This window comes from Melospiza georgiana, chromosome 1, assembly GCF_028018845.1.
Source record: "Melospiza georgiana isolate bMelGeo1 chromosome 1, bMelGeo1.pri, whole genome shotgun sequence".
NCBI lineage: Eukaryota > Metazoa > Chordata > Aves > Passeriformes > Passerellidae > Melospiza > Melospiza georgiana.
In genome coordinates this window covers 143,420,153-143,445,502 of record NC_080430.1, presented here as the reverse complement: position 1 = coordinate 143,445,502, position 25,350 = coordinate 143,420,153, and the positions used below count along the sequence as shown (strand labels likewise).

Here is a 25,350-nt window from a genome sequence, read left to right as displayed (position 1 = left end):
AGAGGGCTCGGCTACGTCGTAGGGAGCGCCGCCGTCTCCCTCCCATTCTTCCCACCCTCCCTCCATCCTTCTGTGCCCGCAGCCGCCGCCGTCCCTGCCCGCGGGCGCTGCCGGGGCAAGGTGAGCGCGCTGGGCGGGGCGGGCGCCGGCGGGAGCCGCTGAGGGAGCGGGGCCGCCCGGGCGCAAACCGTGAGTTTGGAGGGGAGGGGAGAGGAGGGGACGGGACGGGACGGGACGAGACGAGACGAGACGAGACAGGACCGGACCGGACCGGACCGGACCGGACCGGACCGGGTTCGGAGCCGCTGCCGGTCCGGGGCCCGCTGTGCGCCCTGTGGAGCAGAGCCGAGCTTGCCGCGGCACTGGGGACCTGGGAGGGCTCCGGGCGCTCGTTCTGGGTCGGAACTGTCTTGGGACAGCTCACTGTCATCAGAAATGTATCGCGGTGGTTCGGGAAGTGTTTGCTGAAAAGTCAAGCCTGGTCATAACTTCCCGTAAATGTTTCTGAAGCACAGACGCTTATTTTTGGTGCTGCACGCTGTGTCCCGCAGGAAACGGGGGAATCAGTGAAAATGAGCAGGAAGCACAAGCACAGCGTGGAAGCTCGTCCTTCAGCAATAAATGAAGGAACAGAGCTGTGTCATTTCCATTTGCTATGAAAGTTTTCCTTATTGCTAAAACCCATTATGATCACTTTGGTTGTATTTTTAAAGGGGCTCTTAAAAACACATTTTGTGAAGTGGTTTTGCTTTCCTTGGGCCCAGTCTCCTCACCTGGTCATGATTGCTTCACTATTGTGACTGTCTTATTCTTCAATAATGTTCTTCAACTGCTCTCCAAAAGATCACACTTCCCCTGCATGCTCACACAGGTCACTTCTCAAACTCAGTGTACATGCTGAAAATGAATTCCATCCATTTCTTTCATTTTACAAAGCTGTGGATAATTTAGATTTCATCATTTGAAATATTGGAGAGTATGCTTAAATATCCACAAATTAAACTACTAAAAACATGAATATAAACCACTCTGGATGTGTGTGGGTTTGTTTTTGCAGGTTATTAATGGCGCAGCTCGTTTCTTCATCAGGATTTCTGCTTGCAGTAACCTAAAGAGTAAGGATCAGAATCAGACTGCAGGACTTCTGCTGCTCTGTCACATCCAGCTCCACCATGGTGGATTTTCTGGCTGAAAACAATCTCTGTGGTCAGGCAATTCTTAGGATTGTTTCCTGTGGAAATGCCATCATTGCAGAACTTCTGAGACTTTCCGAATTTATTCCTGGTGTTTTCAGGCTAAAGGACAAAGCTGATCAGCAGAAGTATGGAGATATCATATTTGATTTCAGTTATTTCAAGGTAAATCCTTTTATTGTTCAACTACTTAAAGCATTGCTGTCCCACACGAGGATGTTTTGGGTTGTGAAACAGCCATTCCTGACTATTGTGTTCATTACTATTACATTTTCCAAAATGTTTGATGAGTCATCTGGCCTGTGAATTTTGGTAGATACCAATTATATAAAATGTGAGTATTGGATTCTGGGGAGGTAGTAGTAGTAGTAATTCCTGCAGGAGCACTAAATTAACCTTCCTCCAGCAGGTTCTGAGCCTGCATGGTTGGTTGTTTTCCTTCAGAGCAGTGCTGTGGGCAGTATGCCCATCTTTCTTCTCTTATTCTGTAGCTTATTCTTTGCAGCCATGAAAACTGCTTTCTGCTTTCCTGTCTGACAGTGCTATGATTGTTCTTCCTCTGGACTTGTCACATGGGCTGAATAAATAAATAAATAAGTCAAGGAGAAGTGTCCATGAAAGCCCTTATTTCCCTTTCAGAATTAGGCTTGCAGTACTAAGTTCCCTCTGTCATTTTCCAGCATGATTAAGAAGGAACAACAGAGACTATCTAATCTGACTTTATTTGGACTGTACCATACAAGAAATGGTGGTAATAAAGCAAGGGAGACACTTCTAAAATTTAATTCAGTTTCATTGTAGTAAAAGTTGTAAATTTCAGGCACTGTGAGGCTTAGATACTGAAAACCCAGAGCACAAATGATTTCACAGTTACCTTTAGATCTAAGTGCTTGGTTGAAGTCTTTTTTTTTAATACACAAATTACTTGAAAATTTAAAAGCAGATAGCTGTAATTGGTAAGAAATACAGTAATCCTTAAAGCCTCGGTATTTTTGAATGTTAAGAAAGCATAAGTGTGCTATTAAAACCAAATAAATCCTCAGAAGTCATACTGATAAAGCAGAGATTAGAGAATTTATAGATATTATTACTGCAAATGCACCCTTTCTGTACACATGTTTTGGTTTGAAAAGACAGGTGTGTGCTAAGGAAGGCAGGAGCCTCCCCTAAAACGGAAAATGTAAACCCCCTCCCTCCAAATTGTTATAAATTTGAAATTAAGGGGGGCTCTCAGGCAAAGATATAGGAGCAGGAATAACAGTTCTTTATTAGGGAAGAAAATAAAAATAAAACAAAACAAAGTGAAACCATACAACACTGACAGAGTCAGAACACGACCAGATACCCTGTGGGTGAGGGTGTTGGTAGCAGTCCAGTTGGAATGGTGGCTGCAGCCCTCCTGGAGTGGCAGGTGTGGTTCTGCTGGAGCAGTGATCCTGTAGAAGGATCAGTCTTCCTCTGAAGATCCAGTGGAAGAGACAGCTGCACCTCTGGGAATCCAGTGGAAAGGCTGTCCTGGTGTCCCAGAATATCAGACTATATCCAGGTAGGAATGCTTGGCTCCTCCCCCTGGGTGGAGCATCTCACAATGGGATGCTGTAGTTTTTATCAGCCACGCAGTGACACTCACTGGCACATTAACTGCAGATGTCTCCCCAAGGGAGGATTGGTTTGTGGAAGAGATAAAGAAAACTGCCCAATTAACAGATAACTGCCACACCTCTAAAAGATGGCAAATAGAATACACATTGTCTTGCAATCTAGGACAATGCACAATTCTTAGAATCTTTTAATGAGGAGAGATTTGGAAAGTTGAAACTATTTACTTTGTCCATTTGAACTTCAATGGCAGTTTGGCATCTGCTTTTATCCTTTGTTTTATGTAGATATTTTGCACACAAAGAGAAGCAGAAGAATCCTTTTTAAAACTCAAATTGTCAGTTGGATATTTTCAATTAAATTCTAATAATACTTCCAATTAAACTTTAGCATTATTTTCATTTAGTTAGTGATGGTAAGATTGTATGGTGCTTATGAGAAATATGACGGTGGTAAAGGGTTAGGAAAGTTGTACTATTGCTTTAAGGAAGTCAGGGTCTTCATCCCAACTCCTTTCCCCCCATGGTTGTTAATGAGAATTAATTCAGGAGACGAGTGCTGAGCTAGATGTAGAGTCTGTGGGAAAAACATGTCTAATATTTTCAAGCAGTTTGAATGTATGAGAAGGTACTAAGCTTTGTGATCCCAAATGTTATGGTTTCTATCTGAGAAATCAACCAGAAGAAATGCGTAAAGGAAAAAATTCCATCAGGGTATGAGCACTACAGAAAGCACCCAGTGCTTTCAGGTGTATTGGGGCTTTACTGAAAGCATTGACTATTCTTTTCCATTGGTTATATTGGATAAATCATATTTAAAGTCATTGCAGATTGCAACAATGTGTAAAACTCATCTTTATGGAATCAATATTTTACCATAGGTTAGAAAACTACAGATCCTTGTTTTGGTAAGGAATGGTAAGTTTGGTTTGCACACAGGGGTGGTTGTACATGGTCTGTGTCCTACTGTAGAGAAGTCAAGTAGAGATCAAAGTATTAAGTATGGTCTCTAAAGGTGAGTTTCTGTTTTTCAGGGGCCTGAGACATGTGAAGGCAAACTGGAAGCCAAGCCTGAGTTACTGGATTTAGATGAAGAATTTCGTGAAAACAACATTGAAATTTTGACAAGATTTTATTTAGCTTTTCAGAGTGTACATAAATACATTGTAGATTTAAACAGGTATGGTATCTTAAATACATACGGATTTTCAAAGACCAGATTACTGTTTTGTCTTATTGATGAGAAGCTTTTTTCTTAGAGACCCAATATACTCCTTGTTGAAGCATATTCCAGCTAACCTGGGTTGCTGGAGTAAACACTAACATTTATTCCAACAGTTCTCTACCCGGTTAATATATGACTTGAAAAGATTTAACCTCTCTACCTTAATTCCTCAATTGTAAATTTGAGTTAGTTTTTTTTTATCTTAGAGATTGTGCTGAAGTTTTTGGGTTTTTTTTTTATAAAAGAAGAATCCATATTATTAAGCAATTTTCTTTTGGTCTTGCAAAACAGAGTGTCAGATAGTTTGGGGTTTTTTAACTTTCATTGGCATTATTTTCTTGAACTAAATTTTTCAGTGAAGTTGCCATATTCTCAGGTTTGCTAATCTGACATCTAAAAAGCAAAATTAAAACTTCGTTAAATGGTCTAAGAAAAAGTTACTGAGAATCTTAAACATGAGAATTGGTTTTATTATTGATGTTATGTGAAAAGATCAAATGTTTGATATTACTTATTAAGTAGTGTTACTGGAAAATCCTTTAATAGGAATAAATCTTCTGTTAATTCAGGTTAACATATGCTATTTCTAGCTCTACCTTCCGAATTGCAATTGAGATCAATTTATGGTATTTCCAAGGAGATATACTTAGATAACTTGAAAATATGACACAGTTTTACTGCATTATTGCATGGCAGCCTTCCCAGGGTGTATTCACCCATGACAAAATTAGGAGGATGAGCTTTGAGCTGCCAGGTATCCTCCAGTGTCTTTCACATACACCATCAGGATATGGAAGGAAACTTTGTGCCAACTGGTTGGCACTAGCTAGGGGTTCCAGTCTCTCATTTTTTAGGAAAAATTTTTTAGGAAAAATCCTATGAAAAATACCATGCTGCTTGTTCTAGGGAAATGTTCTGATGCATCTGTTGGCTTTCAGAGAAGATGTCACTTACTGAGTTTAGTTTGAGAGCAAAATAGTCAATGACCAAAGTTTTTGTCATGATTCCTAGATACTTAGATGATCTCAATGAAGGAATTTACATTCAGCAAACATTAGAAACCGTCCTCCTCAACGAAGATGGAAAACAGCTTCTAGTGAGTATTGACTAGTTTTGTAATAGTAGAAAATTAACCCACTTAGTAAGTGCCAAGCTAGACAAAAATTTAAGTTTACCAAATGTGTGGAAGTGCTGTGGCTTACTTCAAGGAGGACAAAGAGCAAAAATCTTCAGGCTGCCACTTTTCATGTTGTGTTGACTACGTAGTTGACATTGGGTTAGTTTGCCAATATGTGTTTTTCTTTAAATGTTGCTGCAAAATCATGTTTATGTGATTTTCTTTCTTCATTCTTTCCCTTTCCAAACAGTGTGAAGCCCTGTATTTATATGGAGTCATGCTACTGGTCATTGACCAGAAGATTGAAGGAGAAGTCAGAGAAAGAATGTTGGTTTCCTACTACCGATACAGGTGGTGTATATTGGTGTACAGGAGCACTCAAGGCTGAGATGTGTAACCTGCAGTATGTTCAGTAACCTAGGTCATTGAATTAAGACAAATGGAAGTATTGACACATTTTTCATCAACTGACTTTATACAGATAATTCAGCAGAGCTTTCTGAATATCAGCAGATATTCCTTGCTTTAGCTTTTAGCTGTGTTTGCAAGTTCAGCTGCAAAACGAGCAACAGATTTTTCATTCTGTTACAACAGACATTTGAAGTCCACAAATAAACTTTAGGCTAAAGCTTTTAGGCTGCAAGTGCCACCTGTGAAAGTGTCACAGGTTCCCAAACATGCAAGGAAACTTTCTGAAAAGTCCAGACTACCTAGGTGACAAATGTAATGCAAGTCAGACTTCTTGTAGAACTTTATTAGGTAAATCAGTAACAAGTTTTACGGGATAGGTTCTCAGAATCAGCATATAACAGCTGGGGGCTTAAAGAGTATCAGGATATAACAGCTGGGGGCTTAAAGAGTATCAGTGCAAATTCTTCCACACGTGTAAAGTGCTGCTTTGACTATGTTTATGTCTCCCAGTATATAATGAGAAATTCTTTAACTCTGGAATGCAGGAGTGAATTGACAAGGGGAATTCAGAGATGGAGAGAAAGAAAATGAAAATTTTAAAAAGAAGGGGGGGAAAAAAGGGAACAAATTCTTCTCTGAATATAAAGCTCCTTCTTTCTGTTCCTGAGTTTAATTTTCTGTTCGTGCTTTTCCGCTTACCTGAAATTTCAGTATGGACATTCATCCGTGTCCCATAACATGATGTTAATGGAATAAAAATCAAAAACCTCCTTTAGACTTGAGTATTTATTAATTTTCTTGTGAGAAGGGCGTGGTAACAAGGGGTGGGAGAAAAGGAAATTACTAAGTCATATAGCTCATTTTTTTGTTCCTCTTTTTTTGTAAAACAGTGCAGCCCGATCCTCTGCTGACTCCAATTTAGATGATGTTTGTAAATTGCTTCGAAGCACCGGATACTCCAGCCAGCCTGGAGCTAAAAGACCTCCAAACTACCCTGAGAGCTACTTCAGCAGGGTTCCTATAAGTGAAACGTTCATTAGCATGGTAATCGGCCGCCTGCGGTCAGATGACATTTACAACCAGGTAAGCTGCCCTGAGATAAAAGAGGGCCTTGAAGGAGAATCAAATTGATTCTCAGGTCAATTACTCAGCCATGAAGTACAGAAAAAAATGAATGACAGAGGGGAGGTCAGCTAGTCTGACTTGGCTCAAGCAGAGTCAGTTGGAGCAGGTTGCACTGGGCTGCACCCAGTTGGATTTTGAGTATCTCCAGAGGTACAAACCACAGAACTTCTCTGGGCAATCTGCTGCAGTACTTGGCCAGCCTTGCAGTAAAAAGCACCATTTTTGTTTAATGTCTTATGATTGGACATGTCTTACTTGAGTCATTTACAGCATAGCAAAATCTTACTGTAGCCTGTTAAAAGTAGCACACATCTATGCAGTCAACATTTACACTCTGGCAATACATCTGGTAAATATGCTGTATGAATAAGCATGTCCAGCTTACCTAAATAAACTTCTTGCCCCATAGTATCTATATACCACACTCTTTAATGTGTCCCATAATATTTTCAGGTGGTTTATGATGCACAGTATTATGTTCAGCTTTGTTTTGTTACTTTTTCCAGGTTTCAGCATATCCATTACCAGAACACCGCAGCACTGCCCTGGCTACTCAGGCTGCTATGCTCTATGTCATACTGTATTTTGACCCTTCTATTCTTCACACTCAGCAAGCAAAAATGAGAGAGATCGTGGACAAATACTTCCCAGATAATTGGGTAAAGATAAATTCTGTTTTAAAACTGTTCCCTGGATTTCATGTTATAAGAAAAATTGAAATTATTGTTAGAGTATGTGTTATAGAAATGTAATAATAACCTAAAACTAGAACAGATTCTTCTCTGTGGAAATTTTACTTTGTTCAGAGTAAAGCAGTTCAAGTCAAACACTCTGGATAAGCATGGAAGGCTGTCCTTTGAAAGTGTAATTTATTGTCTTAAATGCTTCAGTCAACTACACCCTAATACCATCAAGATAAAATAAGTCCCAGGAAAATGTGTGATGGAAGGAATTATAGGCATTTTCTAATCCAGCCTTCTCCTCAAAGCACAGTTGACCTCAAAGCTAAATCAAGCTGCTCAGGCTTTGCCCAGTTGGCTTTGGAAATGTCTAAGGTGATGACTCTGCAGCCTCTATGAACACCTGTGGCTGTGCTTCATCACTCTCTTGGCGAAGAATTTCTTCCTTCTGTAGCACTGGAATTTGCTCTTCTTTAGAGCATCATGGAAATCAGGTAGAAAAAAGTATCATATATAGTTACTGAAAGAACTCTCATCTTGTTTTCAGAACAAAGCTTCTAATTAATTGTGTGCCTTTTGTTTCAAAGTCTTCTTCTTGGTTTCCGAAGGTGATACACCAAAAAGTACTGCTACCAAAAAAGTTCAGCTATCTCTTATTTATAGCCACAGCATATCCCTTTCTGTCATACTGCTAAATGCAAACCTTGTATTTTTCTTAATAGTCACATAAATACAACTTCTTGTTTTCTGCTTCCAATTTTAGGTCATTAGCATTTACATGGGAATCACTGTCAATCTGGCAGAAGCATGGGAACCCTACAAAGCTGCTAAAACTGCCCTCAACTACACACTGGATCTCTCAAATGTCAAAGAGCAGGTACATAAGCCAGCATTAAGTATTTTTAGCAAGATGTGTGGGCATCTGAAGTATATGACATCAATAATGCATGGGTCTTTTCTTCCTGCCTGCAATGTATGTACCATATTGTCTGGCAAACTTAGGGAATACGAGTAGAAATTTTTCCTTCATCTTTAGGGAAGAAGTTAACCAAGTAGAACTCAATTGATAATATGTGTGGAAGGGGCTCACAGCTGGTCTGTGAGTCAGAAGGGGTTAGTGAAAGAGAGGAGCTGATAAGAGTTGCCTTTGCTCCTGAAAGGAACTTTACCAAGGCTGTCAGCCTGGAAACAAAGGAAAGAGGGAGATAAACATGGGGCAGGCCACTTTGTTCCAGTAAAGATTATGTTGCTGTATTCTGACCAGTGAATAGGTATAAACTTTGTGAAAGAGTATAAAAAGACAGCATGCTGTAAAATAAATACAGAGAAGCCTTCTTAAATACAGTGTGTTCTTCAGTTTGTTATGACCAACAGTGACAAATAAGTATCTCAGTTCTATGGTAGATTTTTGTTTTCTTTCCCATTAGGCAATAAAATATTAGTACCATTTTTTAGGAATAATTCCTAGAGAGTATTTAAGTGAGTATATAAAAAGTCTGCATTTTTGAAACATTATGCTTCCTGTGTGGCCTGGACTCTTGAACTACTTTTGCTGGGAACATGTGTGCTGTGTGTGCAGGCTGTTTTCTGACATGGGAATACTGCTTATCAAAGTCTTCTCCCGGCTCTATGTGTCTGTTTTTAGCTTCTGGGTCTCTCTAGGTCATTCCAGAGTTTTATTCCTAAGGGTTTTTACCCTGACCACCTGTGAGAAATACTTGTGCGACATCTACTTCTTGTATTTCTCACTTTACTTTGAGAGCTGTATAAATCCTATACAAGTATTGCCTTGCTTTAAAGTTTATCTTGCATCCTTTGTCATGCACTTACAGTGTATAATATTGCCTACTAATAATGATAATAATTTTTATAGCACTTTTTTTTAACTGCGTGCCCGCTAAGCTCTCAGGAGCCTGGTGTATTCTATTTGAGGCAAGGATTTTATTGATGCAAGCCTTGTGTTTCAAGGCCAGCAGGTACGCTGCAGTGACGGAGCGAGTGCACACGCAGGTGCAGCAGTTCCTCAAGGAGGGCTGTCTGAGGGAGGAGCTGGTGCTGGACAACATTCCCAAGCTGCTGAATTGCCTGCGAGACTGCAACGTGGCCATCCGCTGGCTGATGCTGCACACTGCAGACACCAGTAAGGCACTGCTGAGCTCTCAGTCCTGCTCCACTGAGGGGGAAGTTCAGTTCTGCTGCTGTTGAAGTCAGCAGTTTCCTCTGCTGTTTGCAGGAGATTGTTGAGCTGTTGTTTTGCAAATAGTTTCCTAAAACCTTGTCTGAAACAGCACGTGAGTTTCCTCAGTTCTTGTGAGCTGAACACCAATACAAAAATTAGTAGAAGTCATGATGTTGAATAATATTCTGCAGAAAAACATAATTCTGAAAGTTTTATGTAGCTCCAAAAAGAAGGCAGTGGCCAGTTTCTTACAATGTTAGTAATTAACAGGTTGAAACTGAGGTTTTTGTTCTGTTGAACTGAAATTCAGCTGAAACTGTTGAGTAATGTCTCTCATGTGAGTTTGGGTGTGTAAACTGACCTATTTAGACATTTCCTTATTTGAATGCTTGTGCTGTCTTTAAGGGTTCTTGATATGCAAGAGGGTTTCTGTTCCACCTCCATACAATTTTTGTGATGGTTTTAGAAATACTGATCTTGGGTCTTCTTGATCAGAGGGACTAAATTCACATTTAGTTTCAGAAGCCTGCAGAAGTCTTAAGAAGGCTGAAGCACCACAGAAACTTTAATTATATTCTATTCAAAGGAATAGTCCATGTAAATGGAAACAAGTGGGGATTTACATACCAGAGCAAAATTTTTTTGCCTTCAAACTGTTAAAAAAGAATGTATTTACAAAGATTGAAAAATTTGGCCAAATTCCGTGTAACAGTGGAGAAATGTTGTCTTTCCATTTTCAGCTTGTGATCCAAATAACAAACGTCTCCGCCAGATAAAGGATCAAATTTTAACAGACTCAAGGTACAATTCCAGGATCCTTTTCCAGCTTCTTCTGGATACAGCTCAATTTGAATTCATTTTAAAAGAGGTAATGTGCTGCTAACCAGAGTCTTCTAAGATCTCTAACCTGAAAAATCACTGGGTATTTTTAAAAGTGACTAAAAATCAAAAAATCTGCGTTGTACTGTTCTATAAAATTCAGTATGCTTCTGTCACTGTATGTACATCCCACTGTCTGTATTGCTTAATATTTTTAATTTTATTTTTAATATTCTGTCAGGATCTTGAAGTTCTGTAGTAATCACTTAGTCGGTTCCATCTGTTTTAAGTATTTTATTTTCTCTATTGTGATTTGCCTCCTTGCCAGTTTTGTAAACCAAATGCTTTGGGTTTCAGTAGATGTTCAAGCAGATGCTGTCAGAAAAACAAGCAAAATGGGAGAACTATAAAAAAGAGGGATCTGAAAGGATGACTGAGCTTGCTGATGTCTTCTCAGGAGTTAAACCTCTTACTAGAGTGGAGAAAAATGGTAATTATTAAAAATTGTACTATGAGGGAAAAAAGTTATTTCAATTTATATTTCTAAAGTGATACCAAAATAAAATACATGAGTCTAATAGTGATAATATAGGAACAATTTTCATGTCCCTCAGCTGCCAAAGAGGTCTCTGTAGCTCTTGCCTTTTTTAGGTTTTCTGCACATACTCCATATGTAAGCAATATTTAGGTACCTAATATTTAGGTGGCCCTATTTTTAGAACTATTTTTCATTCATTTATTTAGATATACCAGTTAAAACTATAAAATATCAGTTCACTTCTGTATGTATAATGGAGCTCACATTACCATGTTCTATGTACAAAGGAGTGAGAAGACCATGCCCATTAAATTTAGGGATGGTTTAACCTCTTCCCTAATTCTTTCCCTGGCTGTAACCTGGATTTCAATTGTATCAGCATTTTTTAAAAGAAGAAAACCTTCTTTTACTTGTTCTCTACACTGAGTGGTATTCTTCTAGTTCTCTAAGGACTTAAAAGTGGAATCTGTGCTTCTTTCCAAATTCCTTGCACTGTTTTTTGAAACACCTATTTTTTCTCTTGAACTCATGAAAATAAGATTTTTTAATGCCCATTTATGTTGGTAGGTGTTTTTAATGTTGCATGTGAAATTTACCTGAGCATTTGCCGCTTTACAAGTGTACACGTCGAAAGACTATAAATGTACCAGTGAAATAAGAACTTGTAAAAATAATCTCCTGTGTGTATAGCTTTTTTTCTTCTGACTAGCAAGTTCCCTGCATTTTTGATGCCTATCATATATGTAGAGGTTTTATTTTTTTTTTCCTTAATTTTTCATAGAAAATCTCCAGGCTTGGTTCAGAGAAATCTCCAAGCAAATAATGTCTCTGAACTATGATGATTCCACTGCAGCAGGCAGAAAAACCGTGCAGCTAATACAAGCTTTGGAAGAGGTATGGCAAAGACATTTTGAGATAAATGACCTTGTCCTTCTGGAACAGCAGCAGTCTTCACACACGTACTGACTTCTGATAGCAGAGATGCAGAACAGATTTGAATTTTAACAGCTGTTGAAATCTATTTGATCTTTGCTGTTACATATCTACAGTGAGCAGGAGTTTTGTATAAACCTTGGTATTGTAAAATAAGGATATAGTACAAAAGGTCATGCTACCTGTAGCTGAGGGCTTGTCGGTTTTTTCAAAGAAATTAATTCAGTGTTTAGCATTATTTGGCAATACTACTCCTTTTTTAGAAATTCTGAAAATAAATTCATTTGAAATTAGAAAGATTTATTTAAAAGGCAAAATTTAAAAAAAAAATCTGTATTTTTTGTGTGTGCTTCTACTATTTCCAGGATATAAAAGAGTACTCAGAGTGATGTTTCACAGGACACCTCCTTTAATAACTTTGTGAAATTTATTGTTAATACTCTCTATTACAGGCCAGGATTTAAGTGTTTTACTGCTACTAGCATCCAGAAGTAATATGTCACTTTACTGATTATGTTTGTATTGCTGTCCTTAAAGATGAATAGAAAACAACAAAAAAAGAGTCCTTTTATGAGTTTTATTTGTTTATTTTTTAAATATAGGTCCAAGAGTTTCACCAGCTGGAAAGTAACCTGCAAGTTTGCCAGTTTCTGGCTGACACCCGCAAATTTCTCCATCAGATGATCCGAACTATCAACATTAAAGAAGAGGTCTTGATCACCATGCAGATAGTTGGTGATCTTTCCTATGCTTGGCAATTAATTGACAGGTATGTTAGCAGGAACTTTTTCTTCCAGTCAGAGACCATTTGTAAAACTTGTGGGAAATCACATGCATAAATGTTATTAACACTATCAGTGTTTCAATTAAAAACAGTCTTGAAGCATTGTTCTGTGAGTTGTATATACTGAATTATTATCAGCTTGAATAGGAATTAACATACATCCTTCTCAGGTTGTTAACTGTAGGTTAAATTACAGTGTAACTTCTTACTGTCTATGCTGTTCTAACAGCTTTGTTAACCTCCTGTCTCCATCCTTTAGTCTTATTAAGTGTTCTCCAAAATACTGGAGTTCATTTTTCAACCAAAAACAAATGAGGAAAGACTAATGCTCAAGAACTCTGTTTCTATGGTGGGATTTTGCTGAGCTGCTGCTTCATTGCCGTGGCTGAAAACACTCCCTGTTGTTTCATCTTTTGTCTCATCTCCCCTTTTTCATATAGGGTTTTTCTGACCTAAATCCTCCTCTAGTGAAGTTTGTTAGTGATCTCCTGTGCTGTTTACACATTACACTGGTGCTGTTGACATAGAATTAAACAGTTAAAAATAACAGTTCCAGGGAAGAAGCTGATTTGTTTTGTTTGTTTCCTACCCCAGCTTTACATCTATTATGCAAGACAGCATAAGAGTCAGTCCATCTATGGTAACTAAACTCAGAGCCACTTTCCTAAAGGTAAGTATGAACAACACTGAATGTACTTGAACACTGCAGCTCAATTCAAGCAGTTTGTTTAAAAGGCCTTATGCTCTGAAATCAGTTAAGGCTTCATTTTACCAGCATCTCCTATGTCTAGTTTTTTTAGACAGTATTAAATTACCTCACTATTAAATTAAATTAAATTAAGGTTAGTTTTAATGAAAATAAAACCAAGTTATGCATGTTTTTATAATGCAGCAATTGTATTCCTGCTGTTAAGCAAATAAGTCTCTTGTCCAGCTTCTACTTATTACAGCTGCTTTCTGGAGGCATTGGTGCACAGATGGGATCTTCTGCATATGGATCAGAGCAGGCTGAAGGAGTTTAAAAACTTACGTTCTCTGTTCCCTTTGTCTGTTGATGAAGCTCTAGTTTCAGATGAAAATATCATCTGTAGAAATAAGAATAGGGATTAGTGTGAGTGGGAATATAAAATTACAACTGAAATGTCCCATGCAGCTGTTTAGATTTTAACCATCTTAGAGAAGGTAGCCTGACGGACTGTTGGACTTCTTTGACTTTTTTTGCTTGGAAAGCCTGGTATAACACTGCTCCTTAGGAAGAATCTAGTACTTTGAGTTGTAGGATAAGAGCCTGAGCAAGAGAATTTTAGCATATAAGTTTCCTCAGAAAAAGAAATGTGAAGTTAAAGTGTTAACTTTATTTCTAGCTTGCTTCTGCTCTTGATTTGCCACTTCTCCGCATCAATCAAGCGAACAGTCCCGACCTCCTCAGTGTGTCCCAGTATTACTCTGGAGAGCTGGTCTCCTATGTGAGAAAGGTGGGTGCTTATAAGGTGTAATGCTTTGTTCTCTAATTATTTTTTCTTAATTGAGGATTATTTTCTTAATGAGAATATACTGACTGTGGGTGTTTCTTCTCTCATTTACAAAGGTTCTACAGATAATTCCAGAAAGCATGTTTACATCTCTTCTCAAAATCATAAAGCTCCAGACACACGATATTATTGAAGTGCCTACTCGCCTTGATAAGGACAAGCTGCGAGATTATGCTCAGCTGGGACCACGATATGAGGTGCTGTTAAAACAGGGAATTCTGAAAAAGCAAACCTTCTAGGTGGCCAACTTAAACCTAAGTTTAAATCTACAAAGCTCCATAGAGTTACAGTTTAACAGTGAAGTTACATTTGTTGACTTAAACTGATGGGTATTATTGTGAGCATACCTTAGGTTTCACAAGAACAGATGAGTAACTTTTGAGCTTCTGTTTGTAGAAGTTTAAATTTTTGATCTTGTAGAGAAGGAGAGGAAAAAAATCTAAGTAAATTTCTAAATGAGCATAAATATGTATTTATTTATTGGAGAGGATGAAAACCTGAGTCTGGAATGAAGCCCTCCACATTTGCCATTCTTGTTCCAAGAGGAGAAGGTCAAAGACTGAACAAGCCAGCAAGGTTAAGCTTTTTGCTGCTCTCAAATAAGGAGAGGATGGAGGCACGTTGATTTGACCAGATAAAGCTGCTGTTGTTTATTTTGTCTCTGGTTTTTCTTCTGCATTGTAACCAGTCTGGAAGAGTGAGCAAACATTAAAATTACATGGTTTTATTTTCAGTAGAGGAAGATGCAACACAAAAACCTGAGCAGATCAGCGAGTCTTTCTCCCAGAGAATCTAATAATCAATTAAGATCCCAGCTTTTCCCCGGAGATTTTGCCAAAGTGCTCACTTGTTAGGTGTTTTCTGCAAACAAGCTGTGATCTCTGATTAAGCTGATGTTCAGACCTGAACATTAGGTTTAAACTCCCCCATGAGACTTTTTCAAGTGAGTCTGGCTTGTGTGTGGGCAGGAGTGAAGGAGAAGGCAGTGTTCAGTAATGTTTTCTTTTGAGACAGTAAAAGGAAAACAGATTATACTAAAGCTGTTTACGCTTCCAGTTTCTGTTGAACTGTAGATATGAAGTGTCTTCTCTATTCTGTATTGTAAACACCTGAAGGGCAGAAGACTGGCTTGTCTGAACTCTGAGCATGAGGATAATAATAACTGTAACTAATTGTAAAACTTCAAGTGAAGTTTTACAATTAGTTACAGTTATTATTATCCTCATGCTCAGAGTTGCCATATTATATCAGTGGAAATACTGAGGTGCTGCCATATTATATCAGTGGAAATACTGAGGTGGACTCATGGTGGCAGCAGGATTTATTATAGAATAACTACTGTGAGCTGTGTTCCCAGCCTGCTCAAAGGTACCAGCTCAGAGGTTTGTCCATAATATTTGTGCACACAAGATATGGCTGGTCTTCCCTTCTGTAATCCCTCTGAAGCCTCTGAGAGGTACCTGTTCTTTCCTACTGCTAATACACTTCTATTTATCTGACTAAAAAAAAGGTAACTTTTTAAGTAAGTCTATAACAAAATGTAAAATTGAAAGTATTATTTAAATCTAAAATAGGAAGCTACCACTGGGAAACAAGGATTTTTTTTAGAGTAATTATTTACACTTGTTGAATCACTTCAGTGATTTTTTTTCTGTTACAGGTTGCCAAGCTAACCCATGCAATTTCAATCTTCACTGAAGGTATCCTCATGATGAAAACTACTTTAGTTGGTATCATAAAGGTAATGATCCGTTATTTCAATAGGAAAAGGTTGTTTGGTTTAGCACAGGTTTCCGCACAATATATGACACCTCAAGGAAAAATAAACCAGCAAGAAAATATAGGTTTGCGCACAAATTTTCAAACAGTGATGCCTCAATTGGCAGCCAGATAAGAACTATAGTTTTTTCAGGTTCCTAGGAACCCACAGTTCCCATTGTTAATAGATTCATCCACTGTACTTGGTGATTGTTGGGGGTTTCCTGCTGGAAAACCTGAAGAGTTTTCTTTTCTGAAGAGCTGTTTCTTCCATTGCTATGATCTGTCCTGTAGTTTTACATCAAGGCTACATTGATACCTCATTGAGAACTAGAAGCAAGTATTCTTGAAGAAACATACACTTCTTAAGGCATACTGGCTTATTAGAATTGTACAACATTCTCAGTGGATCATGAACAAAATTTGAATATGGGAATTAAAGAAATTATTTATTCTCTAGTAGAAGTATGTAAATTTTTTATTCTGTGAACATATTCTGGTGGTTAAGTGCATCTGTTAACAGTGCTTTCCTGTTCATCAGAAGTATTTAATATCTTTCTTGGTACAAAATAAATCCTTTATATTTTTTTATAGCTTTCTGACTTTAAAGAAAATGTGTTTCTTCTACTTAGGTGGACCCAAAACAGTTACTAGAGGATGGAATAAGGAAGGAGCTGGTAAAACGGGTCGCCCTGGCTCTTCACAGGGGCCTCATCTTTAATCCTAGAGCCAAGGTTGGTTTTAATTTTTTATATATCTTGGGTGTGCAGGGACCTCTTTTATTATACTGCCCTCTAAAAAATAATTTATACTTTTATGTATGGATTTCCTTTTTGTAAAAATAATTTTGGACTACTGAAGGTTATTTGGAATTCTTTATTTGATGTTCAAATGAGTTTATAAACTGCCAAGTGTACACAGAATTAAAAACCATCTTTTTATTCTATTCCAAACTGTCCTGCCAATTCTGAATTCACAGTACTGCCTTTGTCTGTGATGACTGACAGGTCACATAAGTCAAGTAAACATTGATAGGCAATGATAAAATAAGGAGTGACTCCTTGTTTTGATCCTGTTCAGATTGTTGAATCTCATAGATCAATCAATAGTACCACTGAAGGCAAAAATAAATACAAAAAGTGGGAGGAAAAATATTTAGTAAAAATTAATTCCAATATCAAACTCTGATAAATTTCTCAGTGCTTTTCAGATCTGGCTGGACCACAGTGAGATGCTCTAGAGGTTGTTCTCTAAGGGTATTTAGAAGCCTTTTACATTTTCTTTGAATTCTACCTGTTCACAGTTCTGGTTTTATCTTTTTGTTGTTTGTCTCCAGCCAAGTGAACTCATGCCCAAACTGAAGGAAATGGCAGCTACAATGGATGGGTTCCATCGATCATTTGAATATATCCAGGATTATGTCAACATATATGGGTTAAAAATTTGGCAGGAGGAAGTGTCTCGTATTATTAACTACAACGTGGAGCAGGAGTGCAATAACTTCTTAAGAACAAAGGTGCTACTCAAACCCAAAAACAACAAAAAAGTTGATAGATGTCTTTAGAGTTGGCTGTTAGAGCCTGTGACTGATGGAGCATGTATACCCATTGTTCATACCACTGTGACTTTAGCTGAATGTGCTAACTACTGTGTAAAATTGCCCCCAGCTTATTCTGAAATGTTGCAGGCATCTCCCCTGCATTATTTGTACATAAAAGGAAAGTACCCAAAATAGAATATTTTAGTACATTTTGTAAAAGATTCATTCTTCTCTTTGCTTTTGTTTTGCTTTTTGTTTTGCTGTTTTTATAGTGTTCTGCTATGTATAATTTACAATACTGTGTTACAGTGTGCTCCTTTTAAATTGAACAAAAGGAAAATTTCTAAATTAAAAAGGTGCAATGGGAACACTACAAATTACTGTAAAACTTATCTTTCAGATTCAAGACTGGCAAAGTATATACCAGTCTACTCACATTCCTATACCAAAATTCACACCTGTGGATGAATCTGTAACATTTATTGGTCGTCTTTGCAGAGAAATCCTGAGGATCACAGATCCAAAGTAAGTACTTTGTGTCACCATGCATTGGATAGCTTCAATTCCACCATACACAAATCAAAATACAAGAGACAGGTTTTCCTTAGCTGTCATGCCTTTATCTAAAATCAGATTTACCCAGTCCATCCTGTACATTTTAAAGGTTAGTCTAGAAAAGTGGTGATTTTAGTCTAAGAAGGAAAACTGTGTTAAACAAATGGAGGAAAGAGAAATCAGGGATGAGTGACAGAGCCCTGGTGGAGAGAGGAATAGCTAAACGTCACTGGGCATACTTGGAGAGTCTTTCTCATCTGTCTAAGAAAGGTAACTCAATACTGAGAGTGTCACAGGAACTGTCTGCAGCTTTTTCTGAAGTTGTTTGCTGATTTTTTCCCTCAGAATCACGTGTTACATTGACCAGATGAATACCTGGTATGATATCAAAACTCATCAGGAAGTAACCAATAGTCGTCTCTTCTCAGAGATCCAAGATACCTTGGGTACCTTTGGTCTCAATGGCTTAGACAGGCTGCTGTGTTTCATGATTGTAAAGGAGCTGCAGGTAATTTTTGAACTTCACTTTCTCAAGGCCACAATGCTTTATTGTTTAATAATGAAATAAATTTTTTATAAAGTTAATTACTGAAATGGCAAAATTAAATCAAAATTAAATGAAAAATGGTTGTTCAACTACAAAAGTGAGAATTTCAGTTACAGAGGAAATTATGGAAGTTGGTGCTCTTAAGTAAATGGTGCTGTTTAATTCCAGGTTGTGTGGGCACGATTTCTGAAGGTGTACACTATGTGTGTACTTAAAAGTTGATTTCAGGTCATCTTCTATTTTTCTGTCTCGATATCAACAAAGATTGTTTGGGTCTACCATGATACATAAGGTGTCAATGCTGTGAAATTGCTGTTTCTCTAGTACCTGTTATGTGAAACCAAGTTTTTTTGTTTCCTGAGAAGAATCTAGTTCTATCCTTGTTAGAGATTCTAGCGGAAATAAGTATCAACACAGTTCTTCCTGAAAAATTGAATTACTCCTTGTCCAGAGTGGATATTAGATACTGACAAGGGGTATCTTCTTAATGTCCTAACATTGATTAACATAACTCCAAAAAGCAAAAATTGTAACTACACAATTCCTCCACTCTTTGTTAAGACTCTTTGTCTATGCAAATAGTCTTCCCCTGCTGTTAAAAAATGTGTCTCCGGTGCCATCAAGATTAATCATAGAGTGCATGTGTGATAATTTTACTTACTTGTTTCTTTCTTTTATTTAGAATTTCCTCAGCATGTTTCAGAAAAGTATATTGCGTGACCGGTCAGTACAAGATACCTTAAAGGCGCTCATGAGTGCTGTCAGTCCCCTCAAAGGAATCATAGGTAAGTGCTTCCTGGTTAACATGGAAGAAAGCAATTGTCTTTGTACTCTTGCATTTATTTCCCTTCTTACTTGTTCTTTTTTTTAATGCCTCACCCTTCTTCTTTTCTCAGCAAATTCAAACAAGGTTTATTCTGCAGCAATTGCAAAAACACAGAAGATCTGGACAGCTTATTTAGACTCCATAATGAAGGTAGGTTCATGTGGCTTACTGTTAGAATTCAGTCGAGGCTCTCTGGTTATATTGGCCCCTCAATTCAGGAGGGACATGGGGGTGCTGGAGCATGTCCAGAAAAGGGCAGCAGAGCTGGTGAAGGCTCTAGAGGGTAAATCCTGTGACTAGCAGCTAAGGGAGCTGGGGATGTTTGGCCTGGAGAAGAGAAGGCTCAGGAGGGACCTTACCACTCTCTACAGCTCTCTGAAAGAAGGCTGCAGCCAGGTGAGGGTTGGCCTCTTCTCCCAGGTAACAGTGACAGGACAAGAGGACATGGCCTCAAACTGCACCAGGGGAGGTTGAGGTTGGACATCAGGAGGAATTTCTTCATAGAAAAGGTTGTTAAACATTGAAACAGGCTGCCCAGGGAAGTGTGGAGTCACTGGCAGGTGTTTGAGGACAGACTGGATGAGGCACTCAGTGCCAGGGTTTAGTTCACAAGGTGGTGTTTGGTCGTAGGTTGGACTCAATGATTTCAGGGATCTCTTCCAATCTTAATGGTGCTGTGATTCTGTGATATTTTAATCTGCTTATTTTGCTATGTTGTATTATATTGACTTGAAATTATGTAGCATCACATGTGAAACAGGCTTGGGTTTGTGAGAGCTCCTGAGCTTCATTTGTGTGGTCACCTCACACTCCACAAAGTGCTGAGCACTGAGATTCATAAGAAATCATTCACCAAAAGCAGAGTCTGGCACTAGAGATCTGATTTGGGCAGACTAAGTTAGTGTTCAGTGTCAGGAACTCATGAGCCTCCCCTCAGTGCCTTGTGACCATGGTATGCCCAAGGATAAAGTTGGGAGCAGTAGCATTTCCCAGACTTGCCTTGCCACAGAAGGCATTGTTCTGTGCTGGAGATTTAAACAAGCTGTCCCACTGTCTTATCTCTTTATGTTGTTTCTGTAATGATATATGGAGAGCAGCATTTCTCAGAGTGCTGTGGATGTTTATGTTACTGGAGTGAAGAGGAAAGGCCAGGGAAGAAGGTTGACTGCAATTAGCCTTTCTCATGTTTTCTTCTCCTGCTGTGCTGACCCTAAGATGTACAGAGAGGTGGAAAGCAGAGTAGAGGCATTTTCACTGACCAGTGAAAAGCAAGTAACTGGGGTTTTATACCTGGTGCCTTTTTTGTGCCCTTTTCCTTTGGCCTGTGCCTGTGACCAGGAACTGTCACTGTGTAAACTTCAGGCACTGTGACTGCATCTCTGCTCTGAGTGCACTGTGCAGCTGGGGTCAGTCCTTGGCTCCACTCTTCCTTCATTGCATTCAGTATAACACACCACTCTTTTTGTGTTTGTGTCCACAGGTTGGTCAGATGCAGATTTTAAGACGACAGATTACCAATCAATTAAATTATTCCTGCAGGTTTGACTCCAAGCATTTGGCTGCTGCTTTGGAAAATCTCAATAAGTAAGAAGCAAAATGTGCTGAAGAGCTGCTTGTATCATTGTGATGTAATTGTTATAAGCTCAGCAATCCTTAAAATCTAAAATTACAAAAATCGATAATTACAAAATCTAAAATCTATAGCAAAATGTGGCATCTGATTTGTGTGCAGGTTTTTGTTGATCAGTATTTGAATTTTAACCCAGCAAAAACATTAAAAATAAATACTTGGCAAGTAACTAGTTTGAATGTGCAGTTTCTAATAGCATTTGATTATACCTGGTTCTGAAGTCACATTTAGATGAGAAAAGGGAACAGAATATATGTGGTGCTGATTTTGAATCAAATATGATGTTTGTAAAAAGGTACTCCAGAAAAGGTGTTTTACTCTTGATTGTGGCCATGTAGAGGTTTTTGTATCTTTGAAATTTTTATATTAGTATGACATGTGGGCATCATGTAAGGTTTATTTGGGAATAATTTTTAAAATTACTTAATATAATCCGTTTTCCTTTTAGAGCAATACTGGCTGACATTGAAGCACATTATCAAAACCCATTACTACCTTATCCTAAAGAAGACAACACTCTTTTATATGAAATCACAGCTTATCTGGAAGCTGCTGGCATTCACAACCCATTAAATAAGGTCAGGCATACATTCTGGGGCTTGGTGCAGTTTGCTTTTTTCTATTTTTTTTTTCTTTCTATTTTTTTTAACTGAGAAAAAAATAATATTTAGAAGGTCTGTACTACTCTTTTTTTTCCCCTCAGATCTACATAACAACAAAACGTCTGCCATATTTTCCCACCGTCAACTTCCTATTCCTCATTTCTCAGTTTCCCAAACTTCAGTACAACAGAAATTTAGGTAATGTGTAAGTTGCTGTTTGTCTAAATCTAATTAAAACCTATGTGAAATTATCTGTAGAGAAGATAGTAAAATTGCCTGCATAGAAAACATACAGTTCCTGACTTTATCAGTTCAGTTCAGACAGTTTTGTTATACTATTTAAGTCAAATACAATAAGGTAGGAAGCAGAATCCAGACTCCTGGGTTTCTCATTCCATCCTGTGCCTCAGTTAATATCATTAAGCCATTCACCATGGAAGACATGCAGTTGTTACATTAGTTTTGGACTTTTTTTGTGTGGGCAAGCAGAAGGGGAGACATCAAAAAAAGCCATGAAGAGTACATTACATAAGTTAGCCTGTGCTATAAGAATATATTCTGGTTTATAAACATGTGTTGTTTTGGGTTTTTTCTGTGCAGGAGTGGTGTGCAAGCGGCCAGCTGATCAAATTGACTGGCTGCCTTTGGTTCTGGGGCTCCTTACCCTGTTGAAACAGTTCCACTCAAGATACACAGAACAATTTTTGGCTCTGATTGGTCAGTTTATTCGTTCAACGATGGAGCAGTGCACAAGGTACCCATGTTTTACTTTTTACTGAGGTATCACCTCTGTGAAGAGGACTTCAGCAGTGGAAAAGCACTGCTTTTTCAGTATTTTTGTTCTAGCAGAGTATAGTTGACATTTGCAGTCTTTTGGTACTTGAAGGAATCTTACTAAAAAGGTGGAGTGGGTCTTTTTACATGGTCAGACAGGGACAGGAAAAGGGAGAATGATTTCAACTAAAAGAAGGGGGACATAGAGATTAATGTTAGGAGGAAATTCTTTCCCATGAGGGCAGTGAGGCACTGGAATGGGTTTCACAGAGAAATGGTGGATGCTCCATGCCTGGAGGTGTTCAAGGCCCTTGGGATTGGTAGGGCCCTTGAGAAAACTGGTCCAGTGGAAATTGTCCCTCCCCATGGCAGGGCTGTTGTAACTCCATGATCCTTAAGGTTCCTTCCAGCCCAAACCATTCCATGATTGCATTAGACAGTAACAACAATATGTTTTACTAAATAGAAGATTAAAACACAATTTCTATTTGTAATAGAAACACATGACACCTAATAGAAATGATGCTATTTGAAGGCTGGCATTTTCAGGTAATTTAATCCAAGTAAGTGGTTGATAAGTGTGTGATCTCCATGGTGGTTTAATTTTAGCCAGAAGATTCCAGAAATGCCTGCTGATGTAGTGGGTGCCCTCATGTTCCTGGAAGATTACATTCGATACACCAAGTTACCAAGAAAGGTGAGAAAGAATTCCATGTCTCTAAATATGGCCCCAAATATCCCAACCATTTTCCCAGGATAAAGGAGCAGGGAATGTGTGCTCCCACTCCACTTTAGCCAAGGAAGGAATCTGGCCAGGGAGACACTGCTCACACCTTCCATTTGTGCTACAAATGAGCCAACATAACAAATAACAGCTCAGGGTCCTGCTGATGCAGCAGCCCTGGTTTGTAGAGTTCAGTCCCATTATTACAGGAATAAATAGATGAATACTGATAAATAAAGGATTTCACCTTTGTGCTAATTTCAAACCAGTCTGTTAAATTTAACCTTCAGTGTATAATGCTGGGTGCTGTTGGGAAGGAAAGAAATAAAATAGAAGTTCCAAGGTATTTCCAAGTAATACTAAGCTTAGCAGTATTCTAAACACAGGGCAAGAAGCTAATTAGAAAATCCAAATTTTGGTGAAACACTGTATCCAGTCTTTCCTTCACTTCCTGCCAAAGGCTGATTTCCCAGGCAGCTTCCTTGTCTCACATGCAAGGGAAATGCCAAAAATCTACTTGTAGAGAGACTTTGTTTCATGTTTGAATGCAACTTAACTACATTTGAAGATGATATATTATTTATATATAGTGTTCAAAATAAGTCATAATCCTGATTGCTATACGTAAGCTGTACCTCTGTGGTTCTTGAATAAACATTCAACAGCCATTTCCCAGCTAATATTCACAATGAGGAGAGTGAGATTCTTCCAGTCTCCTCTTCCCAGCCCACAGTTCTGTGTGGTGGAAGGTCCCTGTGTCAGTCCTGCAGCTGCAGGTGATGCTGTGTGGAGCCCAGCAGAGAGCACAGCAGCATTCCTCCAGTCCTGCTCTGTTCCTGGGCTCCTGGCAGCTCCTCCCAGCCCTGGCTGGGCTGTTCCTCCCTTGCTTTGAGCACATCCTGATGCCAGAGTGGCTCAGGTCAGCAGTGTGTGTGCTCCAGTCATGGATCTGATGTGCTTGTAATGGATGAATGGACAACAGATGGATAATGCAAGTGCCCCACTGTGCCTTCCTGTGTCCCTCAGGTTGTTGAAGCACACGTGCCAAGCTTCATTTTTGATGAATTCAGAACCGTTCTATGAATATGGACAGGAACCAAGGCTTTTCTCCAAACCTGAAATGAGGAGCTGGGGCCTGAGGGTGAGGCAAGTACAGCTGTTCAGGACTGTGTCTTTTCTTTGCTTCAAGGCAGTGCCTACAGCTGTCTCTGTGAAATGTAACCATCAGCACTAATCTGTATAACCCTTGTTTAAATCTTGGCATGATACACAGCGTGGATCTCCTCTAAACAGTGTACATTTTGTACTGCACATTATAAATGCTGCATGTAATTGTTAATGTATAAATCATTTAGATTTTTTTGTTCTGAAGAACTATCTGTGGAAGTTTGACTTTTGTATCAGAAATGAACAGTGAAATTGGAAATAAAGGTGTTGGATAGTTTGCCAAGACTGATGATTCCAAATACAATTTTCTTTTTAAAAGAACCAGGAGTGAAAATGCATATACAGTGTAAAGAGGTTTGATGTCTGCCTGTGTGCTACAAAGTTAGTGTAATTCTATAGAGGACATAAAATAATTAAATATTTACAGCTGAAAAGTCCTGTTAGGCTAATTAAAGGCACAAATATTAATGTAACTGTAACATTTCTAATGTTGGGAACAAGATGCTTAGTCACATAATTTTAACTCATGGTACATGCAATGTCCCAGCCTTAAGCTGAAGGGAGCACCCAAGATTCACAGATGCTTGTGGTCAAAAGGAATGACAGAAATAAGAGAGTTCACAAAAACTCTTAAGTTTTGTTAGTAAATTACACATTTGAATGGGAATTGATATGTTAGTCCCTGACCTCCTGCCTGAGCACACAGCAGTGGGGCTTGGAAAAGCAGTGGGATGAAAGGTGGGGTGACAAGGGGGATAGAGAAAGAAAGATGGTTTAAAGAGGGAGAGAAAGAGAGAAAGTAAGGAAGAAAGAGAAAAAGAGATCACCAGTCCAGCTGATGGGGTGTCCTGGGGTGCACACCCAGGCTTTGTGGGAGTACTTTTTTAGAGATAAGTTTTCCCTACCTAGAGATAAGTTTCTTGACTGTCTTGTGCTTATCTCCATGAGCCAGAACAAGGACATTTGTCTCTCATTTCCCTTCCTCCTATTGCCCCTTTCCAGCCACAACAATCCTTGGCTGTTATTACAATAATTATTGATTGGCTCAGCTTTCAGAGCTTGCTACATGCACAACAAGCCCCCTTATCTTCCA

General features: G+C 38.6%; 1 protein-coding gene across 2 annotated transcripts; it reads left to right on the top strand.

Moving 5' to 3' along the window:
* The first annotated feature begins 34 nt into the window (after positions 1 to 34).
* Positions 35 to 24,542, top strand: WASHC5 (WASH complex subunit 5). 2 transcript variants are annotated; one of them, XM_058023217.1, is made up of 29 exons: positions 35 to 120; positions 1,058 to 1,358; positions 3,826 to 3,971; positions 5,028 to 5,112; positions 5,384 to 5,484; positions 6,435 to 6,627; positions 7,176 to 7,328; positions 8,113 to 8,226; positions 9,318 to 9,489; positions 10,269 to 10,396; positions 10,708 to 10,837; positions 11,667 to 11,779; positions 12,421 to 12,587; positions 13,197 to 13,272; positions 13,967 to 14,077; positions 14,191 to 14,331; positions 15,795 to 15,875; positions 16,525 to 16,626; positions 17,229 to 17,408; positions 17,833 to 17,957; positions 18,333 to 18,495; positions 19,217 to 19,319; positions 19,431 to 19,510; positions 20,841 to 20,944; positions 21,439 to 21,568; positions 21,694 to 21,790; positions 22,193 to 22,346; positions 22,976 to 23,063; positions 24,117 to 24,542. In XM_058023217.1, the coding sequence occupies exons 2-29, from the start codon at positions 1,173 to 1,175 to the stop codon at positions 24,171 to 24,173; spliced, it is 3,480 nt and encodes a 1,159-aa protein (XP_057879200.1). In that variant the 5' UTR covers positions 35 to 120; positions 1,058 to 1,172; the 3' UTR covers positions 24,174 to 24,542. The 2 variants fall into 2 exon arrangements, with proteins under 2 accessions (XP_057879200.1, XP_057879208.1); XM_058023225.1 differs by lacking the exon at positions 35 to 120 and adding an exon at positions 174 to 189.
* The last annotated feature ends 808 nt before the right edge of the window (positions 24,543 to 25,350 follow it).

Bases quoted from the DNA above. Each gene is read 5' to 3' on its own strand.
- WASHC5 (XM_058023217.1), top strand. From the start codon at position 1,173: ATGGTGGATTTTCTGGCTGAAAACAATCTCTGTGGTCAGGCAATTCTT. The intron at 10,838-11,666 runs GTAATTATTAAA...AATTTTTCATAG, and splicing joins TACTAGAGTGGAGAAAAATG to AAAATCTCCAGGCTTGGTTC. The intron at 17,958-18,332 runs GTAAGTACTTTG...TTTTTCCCTCAG, and splicing joins CTGAGGATCACAGATCCAAA to AATCACGTGTTACATTGACC.